Consider the following 18,783-nt stretch of genomic DNA (forward strand, 5'->3'; position numbering starts at 1 on the left):
GCGGGAGACTCAAGACCGCGGCAGAGACCCAGTGCTTCCTGTTGTTCCAGAAGAAGTCCACCAGCTTCTTCTGTATCTTGGCGACAAACGCAGGGGGAGGGGTCAAAGTGACCAGCCGGTACCACAGCATTGCGGCCACCAGCTGGTTTATGACTAGCGCTCGACCCCTGTAGGACAGCACTCGGAGCAGTCCTGTCCAGCGCCCTAGGCGAGCGGCGACCTTGGCCTCCAGCTCCTGCCAGTTCGCCGGCCAGGCTCCCTCGTCGGGGCTAAGGTAGACTCCCAGATAGAGGAGATGGGTCGTGCTCCAGGCAAAAGGCCTGAGCTCCTCCGGCAGGGAGTCCACCCGCCACTGACCCACCAGGAGTCCGGAACATTTCTCCCAGTTGATCCTGGCGGAGGACGCGGCCGAGTAAATCTCCTGGCACTCACGCATCCTCCGCAGGTCAGCGGGATCCTCTATCGCGAGGAGCACGTCATCGGCGTAAGCCGAGAGGACGACCTCCACGCCCGGCCCTTGCAGAGCCAGTCCCGTCAACCTCGTCCGCAAGAGGCGCAGGAAAGGCTCCACGCAAACGGCGTATAACTGGCCGGACATGGGGCATCCCTGGCGCACCCCTCTCCTAAAGCGAAGGGGCGCCGTCAAGGACCCGTTAACCTTAATCAGACACTCCGCGGCGGCGTACAAAAGTCGGATCCGGGCGACGAAATGCGTCCCGAACCCGAAAGCGCGCAGAGTTCCGAGCAGATAGTCGTGATCCACCCTGTCGAACGCCTTCTCTTGGTCGAGGGATAGGAAGGCGACCGACAGACCAGCCTCCTGGGAACAATGGATGAGGTCCCGGACCAGATGGATGTTATCGTGGATTGTCCGGCCCGGGACCGTGTATGACTGGTCGGGGTGGATCATGTGGTCCAGCACGGCACCAAGGCGAGCAGACATCGCCCTGGCGAAGATTTTGTAGTCCGTGCTGAGGAGGGAGACCGGGCGCCAGTTCTTAAGGAGGCGGAGATCGCCCTTCTTAGGCAGCAGGACGATGACTGCCCTGCGCCAAGAGAGGGGCATCTCCCCGGTCGCCAGACTTTCCCCCAGGACCCGCGCGTAGTCGCCCCCCAGGACGTCCCAGAACGCCCTGTGGAACTCCACGGTCAGCCCGTCCAGCCCCGGGGATTTTCCCCTCGAGAGCCAGGCGAGGGCACCGGTCAGCTCCGCCAGCTTAGCGGAGCTTCCAGATTTTCGGCGTCCTCCGGGCCGACCTTCGGCAGGTCCTCCCACAAAACTCTACGCGCTTCCTCGCTGGACGGATCCGGAGAGAACAGAGCCCCGTAATATTCACGGCCCCTGTTGTTGACGCCCTCCGGATCCGAGACGAGAGAGCCGTCGTCGGCCAGCAGCGTCAAGAGCTGCTTACGGACACTCTGCCTTTTTTCCAGCGAGTAGAAGAAGGGGGAGCCGCGGTCCAGATCCCACAGGAACCGGATCTGCAACCTCACGAACGCGCCTCGGGACCCGACGAGCTGCAGGTCCTTCAGCGCGGCCTTCTTCGCTTCGTACACCGTCCGCAGGGCTGGGTCCCGGACGACTTGACCGAGACGGGCTTCCAGGTCGAGCACCTCTTTTTCTAGGCGCCCGACTCTGGCCGCCCGCCTCTTGGTCGACCCCCTCGCGTACTCTTGACAGAAGACGCGGACGTGAGCCTTGCCCACGTCCCACCATAGCCTCAAGGAGGGGAAGCCCCCCTGCTTCCTTCTCCAGTCGGACCAGAATCGACAGAACGAGTCCTGGAAACGCACGTCCTCCAGCAGCCGGTTGTTAAAGTGCCAGTACGCGGACCCCGTCCTCGCGCGGAGCGAAGCGAGCTCCGCCCACACCAGGTGGTGGTCCGAACACGGCACCGGCCGCATGGAGGCCGCCGGGACGCAGGAAACGTATGCCCGAGACACGTAAAGGCGGTCGACTCTAGACCATCCAACTCCAGGCCTCACCCAAGTAAAGGCGCTGGAGTCGGGGTGGAGATTTCGCCAGACGTCCATCAAGTCGAAGGACCCGACCAGGTCCCTCAACTTCTCCATCGCCGTCATGCACTGCGGGGCACCGGAGCTGTCCCTCGCCTCGAGGGTGCAGTTAAAATCCCCCCCGAGGACAATGCAGTCGCCGACATCGACGGAGCCAAGAAGAGCGGACACCTCTTCAAAGAAGCGCGTTTGCTGCGGGCCGGGATGAGGGGCATACACGTTCACGAGATGGAGCGGCACGTCCCCCAGGCGAACCGTTACGTGCAGCAAGCGGCCTGGCACGGGCTCCTCGACCCCCAAGATCTCCGGCTGAAAATGCGGGCCCAGCAAGATGGCCACCCCACTAGAAATGGCGGTGAGGTGGCTCATGCGGACCTCTCCTTGCCATTCCAGGAGCCACGTGGCTTCGTCTCCCGGAACGGTGTGGGTTTCTTGCAGGAAGCACACCGCATATTTCCCCTCCCGCAGGAGCGAAAAATTGTCAAATCTACGGCGTGCCCCTCTGCCGCCGTTGATGTTGAGGCTGGCTATGGTTATCTTCATGGCAAAAGCATAGTGCAACCTCTACCTTAACCTATTGTGGGGGAGGGAGCGGAGTCTTTTGTTGAACTCCGCTCCCTCCGCAGCCCAGCGAGGAGTCCCTCGAGCTCGCGCAGCTCAAGGTGCTGCTCCTTTGTCAAGGGCCCGCCCGCGGCCAAGGTTTTAACGGCGGCGCGGACGGACCCCTTGATCAGCTCCGGCTCGGACCATTTTTCCAGGGCCAGTCGGGCTTGGTCGCGGCGACCCCGGCTCTGGGCCAAAAAGTCCCGGAGTTCCTTTGCAGGAATGAGGAGGGCCTCAGCGGCGGCCGCGAGCAGATCCACCGCCTCACTGGCGGTGGTCTCTAGGTCTTCACCCGCGTCCCCCACCGAGTCCCCGTCCTCCTCCGGGAGGTGGCTGCCAGCAGCCAGCCCATCGACCGCACAAGGTACGGCAAATGAACCGGCCGCTCCAACCGGCCCTGGCTCTGCCCCGATCCCACCCCCAGGATCGTCGGTAGAGGAGTCCCCACTGGGCTCTTTTAAAAATGGTGCTGGGTCGGGAAATGACAGCGGAAGGGGTTCCCCCTCCGCCCCAGGAACCGGAGAACAAGGAGAGACCCGGCCATAGGAGATCCCCAGGCTCCCCAAGTGCTCCAGCTCCAAAGTAAGAGGCGAGGGTGGGTGTTCCTCCCCCTCCCCGCTGCCACCCCCCGGCCCAGCATCTACAGTTTCATTAAAATCTGTTTGTGTTTCTGCCGGGTCGAGCGACTCCCGGGGGAAGTTGGGTATTGGCTGGGCGGGCTCAGGTTCGGCCTTTTCGGCCCCGCCCGCCTCAGTCCCCGGGACGCCCGGCCCGGCGGCAATGCATTCTTCCGCTGGCGCCACGCCCCCCACGACAGGCAGATCTTCCACTCCATCCCCAGGAGGCAGCGGCTGGGCAGCCTCGACTGCCTCACCCTCCCCGGGGACAGACTCTTCGCGCCTGCAGCGCAATTTGGGAGCGCTGGTGGGGGACGCGGGACACGCGGCGGGCACCGACTCCTCCGCGGAGGGATGTTGTTCCCCCTCCGCCTCATCGGAGCCGCGCCTTCTTTTGTTCCTGGGGGTGCGCGGAGGCAGGGAGACCCCCATGTCTGCTGAGGCCTCCCGCTCCGCCCCCCCCTTTTCCTTTTCTTGCCCGCGCCCGGGCCCCTCTGTGGTGTTGTTCAAGGGCTCGGGCACGGGCTCGGGGCACCCCGCGCTCGCCGGTGGCTGGGTTGGGCTGAGCGCAGTGGTCAAATTATCTGGCGCACTGAGGGGACCCGCCTCTAGATGTTTCTTCTTGTTCCGCGCCTTCTTTCCGCTCGGACGCTCTCCCTCCCCCCCGCCGGAGGCCCTGAAAACAAAGGCCTCCGACGATGCCCGCGCACCTACGGCTCCCGGCACGCGGACGCAACTAGGGGGAGGGGTGGCGGCGGCGCCAGCCTTGGCCGCCTTCGGTGGTTTGGCGGCCTTGGAGGCGGGGCAGTTCTTGCGAACGTGCCCCACCTCCCTGCAGGCATGGCACCGCACGCCGTCCGACGTCCAGAAGACGCGGTAGGCAGTCCCCTCGTGCACCACATTAAAAGACCCCTCCGTCGTCTCCTCCCGCGCCAGCCGGACAAAGAGCTGGCGGCGGAAGGAGAACACGTGGCGCAGGCTGTTCTCCCTGAGGCCGAGCGGTATGGGGTTGATCCCCGACCTTACCTCCCCCAGTTGGTGTAGGTGAGGGAGGAGGAGCTCAGCGGGAACAAAGGGCGGGACGTTTGAAATGATGACCCTCTGCGCGGTGGCCTCGAGAGGGTCCACCGGCAGGAACGTCCCGCCCACCGTGAGCCCCTTTTCAAGGGCCAGGGACACCGCCCGCTCCGACCCCAGGAAGAACACGGCCTTCCCAGACATCTTGGAGGCTGCGACAATGGCCGAGGGGCCGACTACCCCAGCCATCGCCCGCACGCACTCCTCGATGGTCATTGTGGGGTGAGTGTAGCTCTTGACCCCGTGTTTTTTAGTAATGAGTCTGAAAGGTGGCAGGGCAGCGGGTGGCGCAGGAGGGGCCGTGGAAGCGATTGCCACCTGCGCATACGTCCTTGCTGGCCCTGCCACCGGCGTGGATGGGGTCGCCATCACGGGGTCCCTTTAAGGGCTACACCCACCCCAAAGTCACAGGCCTTAATGGTCTTTAATGGCCTCGTATATTAACTGAGCAGAGGAGCCCTTAACGAGGCACCTCTCCCCTCGTTGACAATTGGGGAGAGGCCTTGCTCCCTCTGCTCAGTTGTCTTAATTGGGCTTTGTTTTTTTTTTAAATTAGGAAGAAAAGGGGCCTCAGAGAGAGAGGGGAGAAACAGAGGGTAACAGAGAAAGAGAGAGGGGGGTGGGAAGGGGGGGGGCTGCGAGGGCAGGTCTCCCCTCGCAGCTGTGGGTGGGTGCACTCCCCAGATGGCAAAACACACACAAAACACAGTCTTTGGGGTGGTCTTCAGGTGGGGGGAGAAGACGTCTTCACCTGGGGTAGCTAGAGCCACCAGGCACACAATCCCAAAAGATCTTTAATAGGGTGATTTAAAGAATCTTCAGCCTGGTAGCTCCAGCTATCCCAGGCTAGGCAAATGTGGGGGGTGGGGGGGGTTCTAATTGTGGGGGGGGCCTAGTTGTAAGCAAGGCCCCCACACACACTACCACACATACACACACACCCCCCGCGATGTTCCGGCCCTCAGTGGTCTTCTTTCCTCCCCCCACCGAAACAACAAAGTCTGTTTGGGGAAATGCACCCACACCCACCTGTTGAAATGTAGAGTCTCCCTCCTTCCACACTGGATGTTGTTGGTTTTTCCCCCTCTCTCCAACTCCTTGCAGAAGTGGTAAAAAGTTGATAAATGTTTTCTGTTCTCCTCCTCTCCCTCTGGGTAAAGTTGAAGGTGAAGCCCCTTCCTTCCTTCTCCTCCTGGGCTGGTCTCAGGGCTCTCCAGGCAGGAGCTCAAGTTGCTAGCTGCTCTCCTCACTGCTCACAGCTCCAACTGAGCAGGACACGCCTCTACTGCTCTACCATTGGTTCCTTGTGCATGAAACTCTTTTAGAGTCTACCTGCAAAACATAAAAACATGTATCCGTGCCACCCGACCTGGATGACACACACAAGACATTTACAAGGCCCTTTTTTTTTTTTTTTTTTTTTTTTTTTTTTTTGGGCACTAAAATCAAATTTTCCTTTTTCCAGTGCCCCCTATAAAAGGAGAGGGGGACACTAAAAGCACCGGCAATTAAAACAAATTAAACTTTAAAACGTAAAATCAAATTAAAATTTGGTTGCCGGGCGTGATGATGCACTCCAGTCCCTCCGGTGCCCACCTCTCGCGGAAGGCCGCGAGCGTACCGGTGGACACCGCGTGCTCCATCTCCAAGGACACCCTGGACCGGATGTAAGAGCGGAAGAGAGGCAGGCAGTCAGGTTGAACGACCCCCTCGACCGCCCGCTGCCTGGACCGGCTGATGGCACCCTTGGCCGTGCCCAGGAGCAGTCCTACGAGGAGGCCTTCGGACCTACCCGCTCCCCTCCGCACAGGGTGCCCAAAGATCAGGAGAGTGGGACTGAAGTGCAGCCAGAATTTCAGGAGCAGCCCCTTCAAATAGTGGAACAGGGGCTGCAACCTTGTGCACTCCATAAAAACATGGAACACGGACTCCTCCAGACCGCAGAAATTGCAGGCGGCCTGGGAGTCCGTGAACCGGCTTAAAAATTTGTTGCACGGCACTGCTCCGTGCACCACCCTCCAGGCCAAGTCCCCGATGAATAGTGGGAGGACCCCTGCGTAGAGTGCCCTCCATCGGGGACCCCCGCCTCCTCCGGACGGCAAGATGGTACGCCATGGCGTGTCCAGACGGCCGGCGAGGATGGCAAAGTTGAGGGTGTGCAGGAGCAGCCCGTACAGGAAACCCCTCCGCGCGGAACTGAAAGGCACGGAGGGGATTTCCCCGAGGCGGCTCAAGTTGTGAGGCGCCGGCCCCCGAGGGAGGTTCCGGGGTTTGGCGCCGATGAGGAATTCCGTCCGGACGGGGGTCAGTTCGGACGGGATCTCCCCACGTGCTTGAGCCTCCTCGATGCACCTAACGGAGTCAGGGCCCAGAGCTGTTTTTAGCGACTCGATGGCATCGGCCGCGTGGCGGACGTTGGCAGAATTTAGGCGCCGCGCCAGCGTGTCTGGCGTCATCCAGCCCGCTCCTCCGCCATCGAGCAGGTCCCTGACCCTGGTCACCTCACCAGCCACAGCCCTCTCTTCCGACCGCCACATAAAGCCTCGGCCGTGGAGGTACGGATTCCCGAGCAGCGGTTCCTGCAGGACGGCCGCCACTCCAGCCGGCGGAGAGCTGCGCTTGGTGGAGACTTTGTTCCAGACCCTGATGAGTTCCCTGTAAAAGACAGGCAGCTCCCGGAGGGCGGTCCTGGCACCCCCCAAGTTCACAAACAGGAGCTGCGTGTCATAATTGAGGTCGAGCTGCTGGCGGAAGAAATACCTCGCCAGAGCGCACCACCTAGGAGGGGGCTCGACGTAAAGGTATCTCTGCAGGGTCTGAAGACGGAAAGTCGCGAGCTGGGCGCTGACGCACACCAACGACTGACCGCCCTCCTCAAGCGGGAGACTCAAGACCGCGGCAGAGACCCAGTGCTTCCTGTTGTTCCAGAAGAAGTCCACCAGCTTCTTCTGTATCTTGGCGACAAACGCAGGGGGAGGGGTCAAAGTGACCAGCCGGTACCACAGCATTGCGGCCACCAGCTGGTTTATGACTAGCGCTCGACCCCTGTAGGACAGCACTCGGAGCAGTCCTGTCCAGCGCCCTAGGCGAGCGGCGACCTTGGCCTCCAGCTCCTGCCAGTTCGCCGGCCAGGCTCCCTCGTCGGGGCTAAGGTAGACTCCCAGATAGAGGAGATGGGTCGTGCTCCAGGCAAAAGGCCTGAGCTCCTCCGGCAGGGAGTCCACCCGCCACTGACCCACCAGGAGTCCGGAACATTTCTCCCAGTTGATCCTGGCGGAGGACGCGGCCGAGTAAATCTCCTGGCACTCACGCATCCTCCGCAGGTCAGCGGGATCCTCTACCGCGAGGAGCACGTCATCGGCGTAAGCCGAGAGGACGACCTCCACGCCCGGCCCTTGCAGAGCCAGTCCCGTCAACCTCGTCCGCAAGAGGCGCAGGAAAGGCTCCACGCAAACGGCGTATAACTGGCCGGACATGGGGCATCCCTGGCGCACCCCTCTCCTAAAGCGAAGGGGCGCCGTCAAGGACCCGTTAACCTTAATCAGACACTCCGCGGCGGCGTACAAAAGTCGGATCCGGGCGACGAAATGCGTCCCGAACCCGAAAGCGCGCAGAGTTCCGAGCAGATAGTCGTGATCCACCCTGTCGAACGCCTTCTCTTGGTCGAGGGATAGGAAGGCGACCGACAGACCAGCCTCCTGGGAGCAATGGATGAGGTCCCGGACCAGATGGATGTTGTCGTGGATCGTCCGGCCCGGGACCGTGTATGACTGGTCGGGGTGGATCATGTGGTCCAGCACGGCACCAAGGCGAGCAGACATCGTCCTGGCGAAGATTTTGTAGTCCGTGCTGAGGAGGGAGACCGGGCGCCAGTTCTTAAGGAGGCGGAGATCGCCCTTCTTAGGCAGCAGGACGATGACTGCCCTGCGCCAAGAGAGGGGCATCTCCCCGGTCGCCAGACTTTCCCCCAGGACCCGCGCGTAGTCGCTCCCCAGGACGTCCCAGAACGCCCTGTGGAACTCCACGGTCAGCCCGTCCAGCCCCGGGGATTTTCCCCTCGAGAGCCGGGCGAGGGCACCGGTCAGCTCCGCCAGGCTTAGCGGAGCTTCCAGATTTTCGGCGCCCTCCGGGCTGACCTTCGGCAGGTCCTCCCACAAAACTCTACGCGCTTCCTCGCTGGACGGATCCGGAGAGAACAGAGCCCCGTAATATTCACGGACCCTGTTGTTGACGCCCTCCGGATCCGAGACGAGAGAGCCGTCGTCGGCCAGCAGCGTCAAGAGCTGCTTACGGACACTCTGCCTTTTTTCCAGCGAGTAGAAGAAGGGGGAGCCGCGGTCCAGATCCCGCAGGAACCGGATCCGCGACCTCACGAACGCGCCTCGGGACCCGACGAGCTGCAGGTCCTTCAGCGCGGCCTTCTTCGCTTCGTACACCGTCCGCAGGGCCGGGCCCTGGACGACTTGACCGAGACGGGCTTCCAGGTCGAGCACCTCTTTTTCTAGGCGCCCGACTCTGGCCGCCCGCCTCTTGGTCGACCCCCTCGCGTACTCTTGACAGAAGACGCGGACGTGAGCCTTGCCCACGTCCCACCATAGCCTCAAGGAGGGGAAGCCCCCCTGCTTCCTTCTCCAGTCGGACCAGAATCGACGGAACGAGTCCTGGAACCGCACGTCCTCCAGCAGCCGGTTGTTAAAGTGCCAGTACGCGGACCCCGTCCTCGCGCGGAGCGAAGCGAGCTCCGCCCACACCAGGTGGTGGTCCGAACACGGCACCGGCCGCATGGAGGCCGCCGGGACGCAGGAAACGTACGCCCGAGACACGTAAAGGCGGTCGACTCTAGACCATCCAACTCCAGGCCTCACCCAAGTAAAGGCGCTGGAGTCGGGGTGGAGATTTCGCCAGACGTCCACCAAGTCGAAGGACCCGACCAGGTCCCTCAACTTCTCCATCGCCGTCATGCACTGCGGGGCACCGGAGCGGTCCCTCGCCTCGAGGGTGCAGTTAAAATCCCCCCCGAGGACAATGCAGTCGCCGACGTCGACGGAGCCAAGAAGAGCGGACACCTCTTCAAAGAAGCGCGTCTGCTGCGGGCCGGGATGAGGGGCGTACACGTTCACGAGATGGAGCGGCACGTCCCCCAGGCGAACCGTTACGTGCAGCAAGCGGCCTGGCACGGGCTCCTCGACCCCCAAGATCTCCGGCTGAAAATGCGGGCCCAGCAAGATGGCCACCCCACTAGAAATGGCGGTGAGGTGGCTCATGCGGACCTCTCCTTGCCATTCCAGGAGCCACGTGGCTTCGTCTCCCGGAACGGTGTGGGTTTCTTGCAGGAAGCACACCGCATATTTCCCCTCCCGCAGGAGCGAAAAATTGTCAAATCTACGGCGTGCCCCTCTGCCGCCGTTGATGTTGAGGCTGGCTATGGTTATCTTCATGGCAAAAGCATAGTGCAACCTCTACCTTAACCTATTGTGGGGGAGGGAGCGGAGTCTTTTGTTGAACTCCGCTCCCTCCGCAGCCCAGCGAGGAGTCCCTCGAGCTCGCGCAGCTCAAGGTGCTGCTCCTTTGTCAAGGGCCCGCCCGCGGCCAAGGTTTTAACGGCGGCGCGGACGGACCCCTTGATCAGCTCCGGCTCGGACCATTTTTCCAGGGCCAGTCGGGCTTGGTCGCGGCGACCCCGGCTCTGGGCCAAAAAGTCCCGGAGTTCCTTTGCAGGAATGAGGAGGGCCTCAGCGGCGGCCGCGAGCAGATCCACCACCTCACTGGTGGTGGTCTCTAGGTCTTCACCCGCGTCCCCCACCGAGTCCCCGTCCTCCTCCGGGAGGTGGCCGCCAGCAGCCAGCCCATCGACCGCAGAAGTTACGGCAAATGAACCGGCCGCTCCAACCGGCCCTGGCACTGCCCCGATCCCACCCCCAGGATCATCGGCAGAGGAGTCCCCACTGGGCTCTTTTAAAAATGGTGCTGGGTCGGGAAATGACAGCGGAAGGGGTTCCCCCTCCGCCCCAGGAACCGGAGAACAAGGAGAGACCCGGCCATAGGAAATCCCCAGGCCCTCCAAGTGCTCCAGCTCCAAAGTAAGGGGCGAGGGTGGGTGTTCCTCCCCCTCCCCGCTGCCACCCCCCGGCCCAGCATCTACAGTGTCATTAAAACCAATAAATTGTTTTTCTGCCGGGTCGAGCGACTCCCGGGGGAAGTTGGGTATTGGCTGGGCGGGCTCAGGTTCGGCCTTTTCGGCCCCGCCCGCCTCAGTCCCCGGGACGCCCGGCCCGGCGGCTACGCATTCCTCCACGGTCCCCACGCCCCCCACGACAGGCAGATCTTCCATGCCATCCCCAGGAGGCAGCGGCTGGGCAGCCTCGACTGCCTCACCCTCCCCGGGGACAGACTCTTCGCGCCTGCAGCGCAATTTGGGAGCTAAAAGGTGGCACTTCCGACACTGCAGCACTCCCTCAGTACTGCACTGAAACCTCAGCATGGATTTATGAAAGGGAAATCATGCTTGACAAATCTTCTGGAATTTTTTGAGGATGCAACTAGTAGAGTGGACAAGGGAGAACCAGTGGATGTGGTGTATTTGGACTTTCAAAAGGCTTTTGACAAGGTCCCACACAAGAGATTGGTGTGCAAAATTAAAGCACATGGTATTGGGGGTAATGTACTGACGTGGATAGAGAACTGGTTGGCAGACAGGAACCAGAGAGTCGGGATAAACGGGTCCTTTTCAGAATGGCAGGCAGTGACTAGTGAGGTGCCGCAGGGCTCAGTGCTGGGACCCCAGCTATTTACAATATACATTAATGATTTAGATGAAGGAATTGAGTGTAATATTTCCAAGTTTGCAGATGGCACTAAGCTGGGTGGTGGTGTGAGCTGTGAGGAGGCTGCTAAGAGGCTGCAGGATGACTTGGACAGGTTAGGTGAGTGGGCAAATGTATAGAAGATGCAGTATAATATGGATAAATGTGAGGTTATCCACTTTGGGGGCAAAAACACGAAGGCAGAATATTATCTGAATGGCGGCAGATTAGGAAAAGGGGAGGTGCAATGAGACCTGGGTGTCATGGTACATAAGTCATTGAAAGTTGGCATGCAGGTACAGCAGGCGGTGAAGAAGACAAATGGTATGTTAGCCTTCATAGCTAGGGGATTTGAGTATATGAGCAGGGAGGTCTTACTGCAGTTGTACAGGGCCTGGAATATTGTGTTCAGTTTTGGTCTCCTAATCTGAGGAAGGACATTCTTGCTATTGAGGGAGTGCAGCGAATGTTCACCAGACTGATTCCCAGGATGGCAGGACTGACATATGAGGAGAGACTGGATCGACTATGCCTGTATTCACAGGAATTTAGAAGGATGAAAGGGGATCTCATAGAAACATATAAAATTCTGACGAACTGGACAGGTTAGATGCAGGAAGAATGTTCCCGATGTTGGGGAAGTCCAGAACCAGGGAACACAGTCTAAGGATAAGGGGTAAGCCATTTAGGACTGAGATGAGGAGAAACCTTTTCACTGAGAGAGTTGTTAACCTGTGAAATTCCCTACCGCAGAGAGTTGTTAGATACAGAGTAAAGCTTCCTCTACACTGTCCCATCAAACACTCCCAGGGCATGTACACGGGCGTGTTACTAATGGCTTCCCTGGATCCCAAGGCTGGGAGCGGCGCTCTGGAAGGTATGGGGAGCTCGGACTTGTCCATGATAATAACCAACAGCAAGAGAACTGAAATAATCCAGAGTAATGAGGTGTTGGTCATGGCTCAGTGGTAGCATTCTTGTCTCTGAGTCAGTAGATTGTGGATTGAAGTCCACCTCCAGAGCCTTGAGCATAAAATCTAGGCCGGCATTCCAATGCAATACAGAGGGAGCGCTGCACTGTCAGAGGTGCCGTCTTTCACATGAGACGTTCAATCAAGGCCCCATCTGACCTCTCAAATGGGCGTAAATGATCCCATGACATTATTCAAAGAAAAAGGGAGTTTACCCCAGTGTCCCTCAACCAACATCACTAAAACAGATTATCTGGCCATTATCACATTGCTGTTTGTGGGAGCCTGCTGTGTGCAAATTGGTTGCTGCATTTCCTCCATTACAACAGTGACTGCACTTAAAAAGCACTTGCTTGTCAAGTGCTTTGGCATGAAAAGCACTTTATAAATACAAGTCTTCCTTTAACAAAGGAGAAAAGGCTCAAAAATGGAACAGGCTATCAATTAGTCTCCTCTTGGAGAAATCAAGGAATCGACTGTATGTTGGAAACAAAGCTGATTTATTTGAGAGTTGTTTGACAGAGGGTGCAGAAAAGATTTACAAGAATGGTTCCAAGGCTGAGGGACTTCAGTTATGTGGATATACTGCAGAAGCTGGGGTTGTTCTCCTTACAGCAGAGAAGATTGAGAGGAGATTTGATAGAGGTGTTCAAGATCATGAGGGGTATAGACAGAGTGGATCCAGAGGACAAAAGGTGATTGGCAAAAGAACCAAAGGCGACATTAGGAAAAAAAAATTTACGCAGCGAGTGGTTAGGATCTGGAATGCACTCCTGAAAGGGTGGGAGGCAGACTCAATTGTCGCTTTCAAAAGGGAATTGGATAAGTACCTGAAGGAAAAAATTCACAGGGTTACGGGGCAAGGGCGGGGGAGTGGGACTAGCTGAGGTGTTCTTGCAGAGAGCCTGCATGGGCTTGATGGGTCGAAAGCTGTAACCATTCTATGATTCTAAGCTTTCCAGAAAATTAAACTCCAGCCCAGTTATAGGGATTAATTACATCAGTGGCAAAAAACCCCAACTGTCCAAGTGAACACGGTTCAGTCCTGGATGTGATTAACAGCAGAATCCACACCTGCAGTGTGAACTCGCTGGTGTCTCAGTAGGTGGGACGACTGAATGAATCCCTTCCCACACTCAGAGCAGGTGAACGGCATCTCTGCAGTGTGAGTGCGTTGGTGTGCCAGCAGGTTGAATGAACGAGTGAATCTCTTCCCACACTCAGAACAGGTGAACGGCCTCTCCCCAGTGTGAGTGCGTTGGTGTGTCATCAGATCCTTTCTGCTTTTAAAGCTCTTCTCACAGTCAGGACATTTAAACGGTCTCTTATTGGTGTGAACAAGTTGGTGTTCAGTGAGCTGGGATGAACGAGTGCATGCCTTCCCACACACAGAACAGGTAAAATGTTTCTCCCCGGTGTGAACAGGTTGGTGTGCAGTGAGCTGGCATGAACGAGCGAATTCCATACCACACATGGAACATGTGAACGGCCTTTCCCCGGTGTGAACTCGCTGGTGTTCAGTGAGGATGGATGAATGAGCGAATCCCTTCCCACACACAGAGCAGATGAACGGCCTCTCCCCGCTGTGAACTCGCTGGTGTCTCAGCTGATGAGATGAATTAACAAACCCTTTCCCACATATGGAGCAGATGAATGGTCTCTCCCCAGTATGAACTCGCTGGTGTTCAGTGAGGCGTGAAGAACAAGTGAATCCCTTCCCACACACGGAGCAGATGAATGGTTTCTCCCCAGTGTGAACTCGCTGGTGCTCAGTGAGGTTGGATGACTGCCTGAACCTCTTCTCGCAGTAAGAGCAACTGAACGGCCTCTCCCCAGTGTGAACTCGTTGGTGTTGATTTAGTTCACGAGAAGTTTTAAAGCTGTTCCCACAGTCAGAGCATTTAAAAGGTCTCTCATTCGTGTGAACTCGCTGGTGTGATAGAAGGTGAGCTGAACGAATGAATCCCTTCCCACACACAGGGCAGGTGAACGGCCTCTCCCCGGTGTGACGACGTCGATGAGTTTCCAGCTCAGAGGGGCAATTGAATCCCTTCCCACAATCTCCGCATTCCCATGGTTTCTCCGTGATGTGGGTGTCCTTGTGTCTCTCCAGGTTGTACAATCAGTTGAAGCCTCATCCACACACACACACATGTACGGTTTCTCCCCGTTGTGAATGGTGCGATGTTTCTCCTTCCACTTTAAAAGGCCGATGATATCCAGCTCCTGATGAATGGAGTGACTCTGTCAGATCTGACATATTTGGTTGGGTTTTCCGTCTGCAAATGCTCCCCTTCTAATATCCTGTAAAAGGATTTTACAAAAGTCAGCACTGGAAGTGCAGGATAGAAATTGAAGACAGACAATTCTCATTTCTATGGCACAGTCTTTCCCCTCTATTGTTCCCCCAAAGCTGTAAATCCCTGTCCCGCACACTCTCCCTCCTCGCTGTGCTGAAATTCAAACCCATCGCACCATCTCCAACATTTCTTTACCCTCCCCCCTCCACCGTTTGCTCCCTCCCTTTGCTCTGGTTGGGTTCAGTTCTACACCCGCTGTGTGGAAAGTGAGAATAAAATCAATGAGGCATTAATGTTTTTCTCCTGGGTACTGGGACCCTGAAGCCCCGCCCACTCTCTGCTCCTGTACGAAAATGGCTGCGCAGTCGCAATAATCCGGCCTTGTCACCGGGGATTGCCTTTGCGAATATGGCCGCACAGCCGCCCTGAACGTCCCTGTCCAAGATGGCGGCCAGTGAACCCCGGCGGTCGGGCCTATCTCCGCGGTGCAAACACGGGCCTGCGGGCTCTTATTCGGAGCCTGTCCGCTCATATTCGGTGCCTCTATGCTCTTATTCAGTGCCTGAGGCTTTCGCGACCTGTTTATGAAGCTTCCCAGCGTATCCGGCTGTCCAATTCCTCCGCTCAGACCACAATCTCCCGGCGCCTCGCAGAACCGTATCTTCTGTCACAAACGATCTTCACCACTGGCACTGCGCATGCCCAGAGCACAGACCGGCCGCACGCCTGCGTACTGGGCTCCTGTAGTCATTGATAGGCCACTTTGAGCCTCGCGGGGGTTTCTGGGTAAACATCCTTCCATTCATTGAAAGCCCCAGGTGGTGAAGATAACATTTATTTTGTGTCAGCCGATTGAAATTGTTTTTTTTCACTACCTGTAGGGGGTCACACCAAGTTGCTCCAGTGTTAGCAGATGGGAACAGAAATCTTTAAAGCAAGTGCCCTCGTATACCACAAATATGAAATAAATAGTAATAACTATTTACACACAAATCATAAAGTGATTGTGAGGATCAATTATCACCTCTTTAACCTGCGGTGTCCACCGGTCACGAAAGTTATCAAGCCTTCCACATGGACACCACATGGTCCCTCTCCATAGCCAGCCGGGCAAGACCGTGGAAGCGAGGTAGGCAGCCAGTGTGACCTCCCAATGGGCCCGCTCATCTTGGACTTGCAAATTTTATGTTTTTGCCAAACCCAAGAGCAGGTCCAGGAGAAGATCCTCTGACTTACTCATCCGACATTTCCACTCCATCACCCTCCACATCGGGCAATCGAAGAATAAAGCATGGTGCTGAAGTGTAACCAAAACTTGAGGAGCAGCCGCTTCAGGTAACTATGCAGGGGCTGAAAAATCGATCACTGAATATATACATAGCCCATGGATTCCTCTCCCCACAAAAATCCACATCTGGCCTTGGAGCCCGGAAAGGGGAGTTATGCTGGAACTGTATACAACACTAGTTTGGCCACAGCTGGATTACTGTGTGCAGTTCTGGTCACCACATTACAGGAAGTATGTGATTGCACTAGAAAGGGTTCTGAGAAGAGGCTGTTTCCAGGATCGGAAAACTTTAGCTATGAGGAAGGATTGGGTAGGCTGGGGTTGTTTTCCTTGGAACAGAGGAGGCCGAGGAGAGATTTAATTGAGGTGTATAAAATTATGAGGGGCCTAGATACAGTGGATAGGAAGGACATTTCCCTTAGCTGAAGGGTCAATAACCAGGGCTATAGATTTAAAGTATATGGTAAAAGGATTAGAGGGGAAATAAGGAAACATTTCTTTCCCTGGAGGGTGAGAGTCTGGAACTCACTGCCTGAAAGGGTGGTAGAGGCAGAAACCCTCATCACATTTAAATAGTTCTTGATGTGCACGTGAAGAGCCGCAACCTGCAGGGCTACGGGCCTAGTGCTGGAAGGTGGGCATAGGCTGTTTAGCTCTTTTTCGACTGGCGTGGACATTATGGGCCGAATGGCCTCCTCTGTCATAATTTTTCTATGATTCTATGAAAAATGATTGCACATGACTGCTCCGTGTAACAGTCTCCGCCCTAGACCCCAGTGGTGCAGGGGAGGACTCGCGCGTAGAAAGCCCCCATTGGGGAACCCAGCCTCGGTCGGAAGATAACCCACCAGTCTGATTTTTCAATAAACAAACTTAATAAATAAATTATACAAAGACCGGAGTGCCAGGGTCCTCAGCCATGGTGCTGATACATTTCCGTTACTAACTCGCATCTCAGGACACACCGTGTCTGAGTTCATTGCTAAATATATTCTAACTGTTTTGTAACTTGAGTTCTGGCCTCATTCTGAGGGAAATTTACGAGGTCTCATTTTGTTTGTGTGTCCCACTGGAGAGGCTGTTAATGGCTTTAATAAACTGGCAACAAGTTTTTTTTAATTTTGGAGGTGAAAAACACTATTAGTGATGCCTCAAAACACATGGGACAGAGAAATCCAGTTCACAGTGCCCCTGCCACAGCACTCAGTATCCACCCTCTCTACCATTGGTACTGTTTCTGCAGTAATTATGGTCTATAAGATGACGCAAGTCAGACCATGTGGAGTCAAGGGCCAGGTAGTAGAATGGATGGAAAGATGACTACTAAACGGAAATCAGAGGATATGAGCTAAGTGAAGTTTCTCAGACTGGCAGGAAGTGAGAAGTGATGTCCCGCAGGGATCCGTGCCAGGACCACTGTTGTTCACCATTATATAGACTCAGAAATTGTGGCATGTTTTCCAAATTTGCAGAGGATACCAAGTTGGCCCATGTGGAGACCAAGTTCTGCCTTCACACTGAGGACAACCACCATCATATTGTGTGGCACTACCACTGTGCCATATGGAATAGACTAATAATTGACCTAGCAGCTCAAAACTGGGCAGCCATAAGGTGCTCTGGGCTATCCACAGCTGCAGAATTGTATTCCAACACAATCTGCAAGCTCATGGCCTGGCATATTCTTACTCCTTCATTACCATCAAGCAAGCTGACCAACCTCCGTTCAATGAGGAGTGTAGAAGAGCATGCTGGGAGCAGCACCAGGTGTACCTAAAAATGAGCTACCAAACTGGAGAAGCTACAACACAGGACTACCTGCCTGTTAACCAGCATAAGCAGCATGCTATGGTCAGAGCTAAGTGATCCCACAACCAATGGATCAGATCACAGCTCTGCAGTCCTGCCACATCCAGTTATGAATGGTGGTGGACAATTAAACAACTAACAGAAGGAGGCGTCTCCATGAACATTTCCATCCTCAATGATGGCAGAGCCCAGGACCTAAGTGCAAAAGAAAGGCTGAAGCATTCATAACTATCTTCAGCCAGAAATGTTGAGTGTATGATCCTTCTCTACCTCCTCTGAAGTCAACAACAACAACTTGCATTTATATAGCTCCTTTAACATAGTAAAGTATTCCCAGGCTCTTCACAAGACTCTTATCAAAAAAGATTTGACACAGAGCCACATAAAGAGATGTTAGGTCAGGTAGCCTAGAGCATGCTCAAAGTGTCTAAACTGAGACATTTAGGAAGGGTGGAAGTTGTGAGGCTGGCCAGGAGAACACTGGAATAGTTAAGTCTGGAGGCAACAAAGGCATGGATGAGGGTTTCAGCAGCAGATGAGTTGAGGCAGGGGCGAAGCAGGGTGATATTACGGAGGTGAAAGGATGTCTCAGCTGATCTACTGCTGAAACCCACAACCATTCCTTTGTTACATCCACACTTCAGTATTCCAATGTTCTCCTGCCACCTTCAAAGATTTGTATACATACACCCCAGGTCTCTCTGTTCCTGCATCCCTTTCAAAATTGTACCATTTCATTCATATTGCCTCTCTTTATTTTTCCTACCAAAATATATCACTTCACACTTCTCTGCATTAAATTCCATCTGCCACGTGGCTGCCCATTTCATCAGTCTGTCTATTATCACCTGAAGTCTTTTACTACTCTCCTCCAAGTTTTGTGTCATCTGCAAACGATGAAATGATGCCCTGTATACCCAAATCCAGCCCAAAAAGAGCAGTGGTCCTAACGACCGCTGGAAAACACCACTGGATACTTACCTCCAGTCTGAAAAACAACCATTCACCACTACTCTCTGCTTTCTGTCCCTTACCCAATTATGTACACATGCTGCCACTGTCCCATTAATCCCATAGGCTTTAATTTTGCTAACAATTCTATTATGTGGTGCTTTGTCAAGTGCTTTTTGTAAGTCATCTGCACAACATCAACCGCACTACCCTCATCAACCCTCCCCATTACTTCATCAAAAACCTCGGTAAAGTTACTCAAACATGATCTGCCTTTAACAAATCTGTGCTGACTTCCAGTTATTAGCCCATAGTTTCCCAAATGCCAATGAATTTTGTCCCAGATTA

At 55.7% G+C, this 18,783-nt stretch overlaps 1 protein-coding gene across 1 annotated transcript in view; it reads right to left on the reverse strand.

Moving 5' to 3' along the window:
• Positions 1-12,553: 12,553 nt before the first annotated feature.
• The window catches only part of LOC139257929 (zinc finger protein 420-like), a 28,062-nt gene continuing 21,832 nt past the window's right edge, over positions 12,554-18,783 (reverse strand). The window contains exon 5 of the mRNA XM_070874677.1: positions 12,554-14,116. Coding sequence (XP_070730778.1) covers positions 13,127-14,116 — 990 coding nt within the window. The 3' untranslated portion in view covers positions 12,554-13,126. The remainder of the gene's footprint in view (positions 14,117-18,783) is intronic.

Source organism: Pristiophorus japonicus, unplaced genomic scaffold, assembly GCF_044704955.1.
Source record: "Pristiophorus japonicus isolate sPriJap1 unplaced genomic scaffold, sPriJap1.hap1 HAP1_SCAFFOLD_931, whole genome shotgun sequence".
Lineage (NCBI taxonomy): Eukaryota > Metazoa > Chordata > Chondrichthyes > Pristiophoridae > Pristiophorus > Pristiophorus japonicus.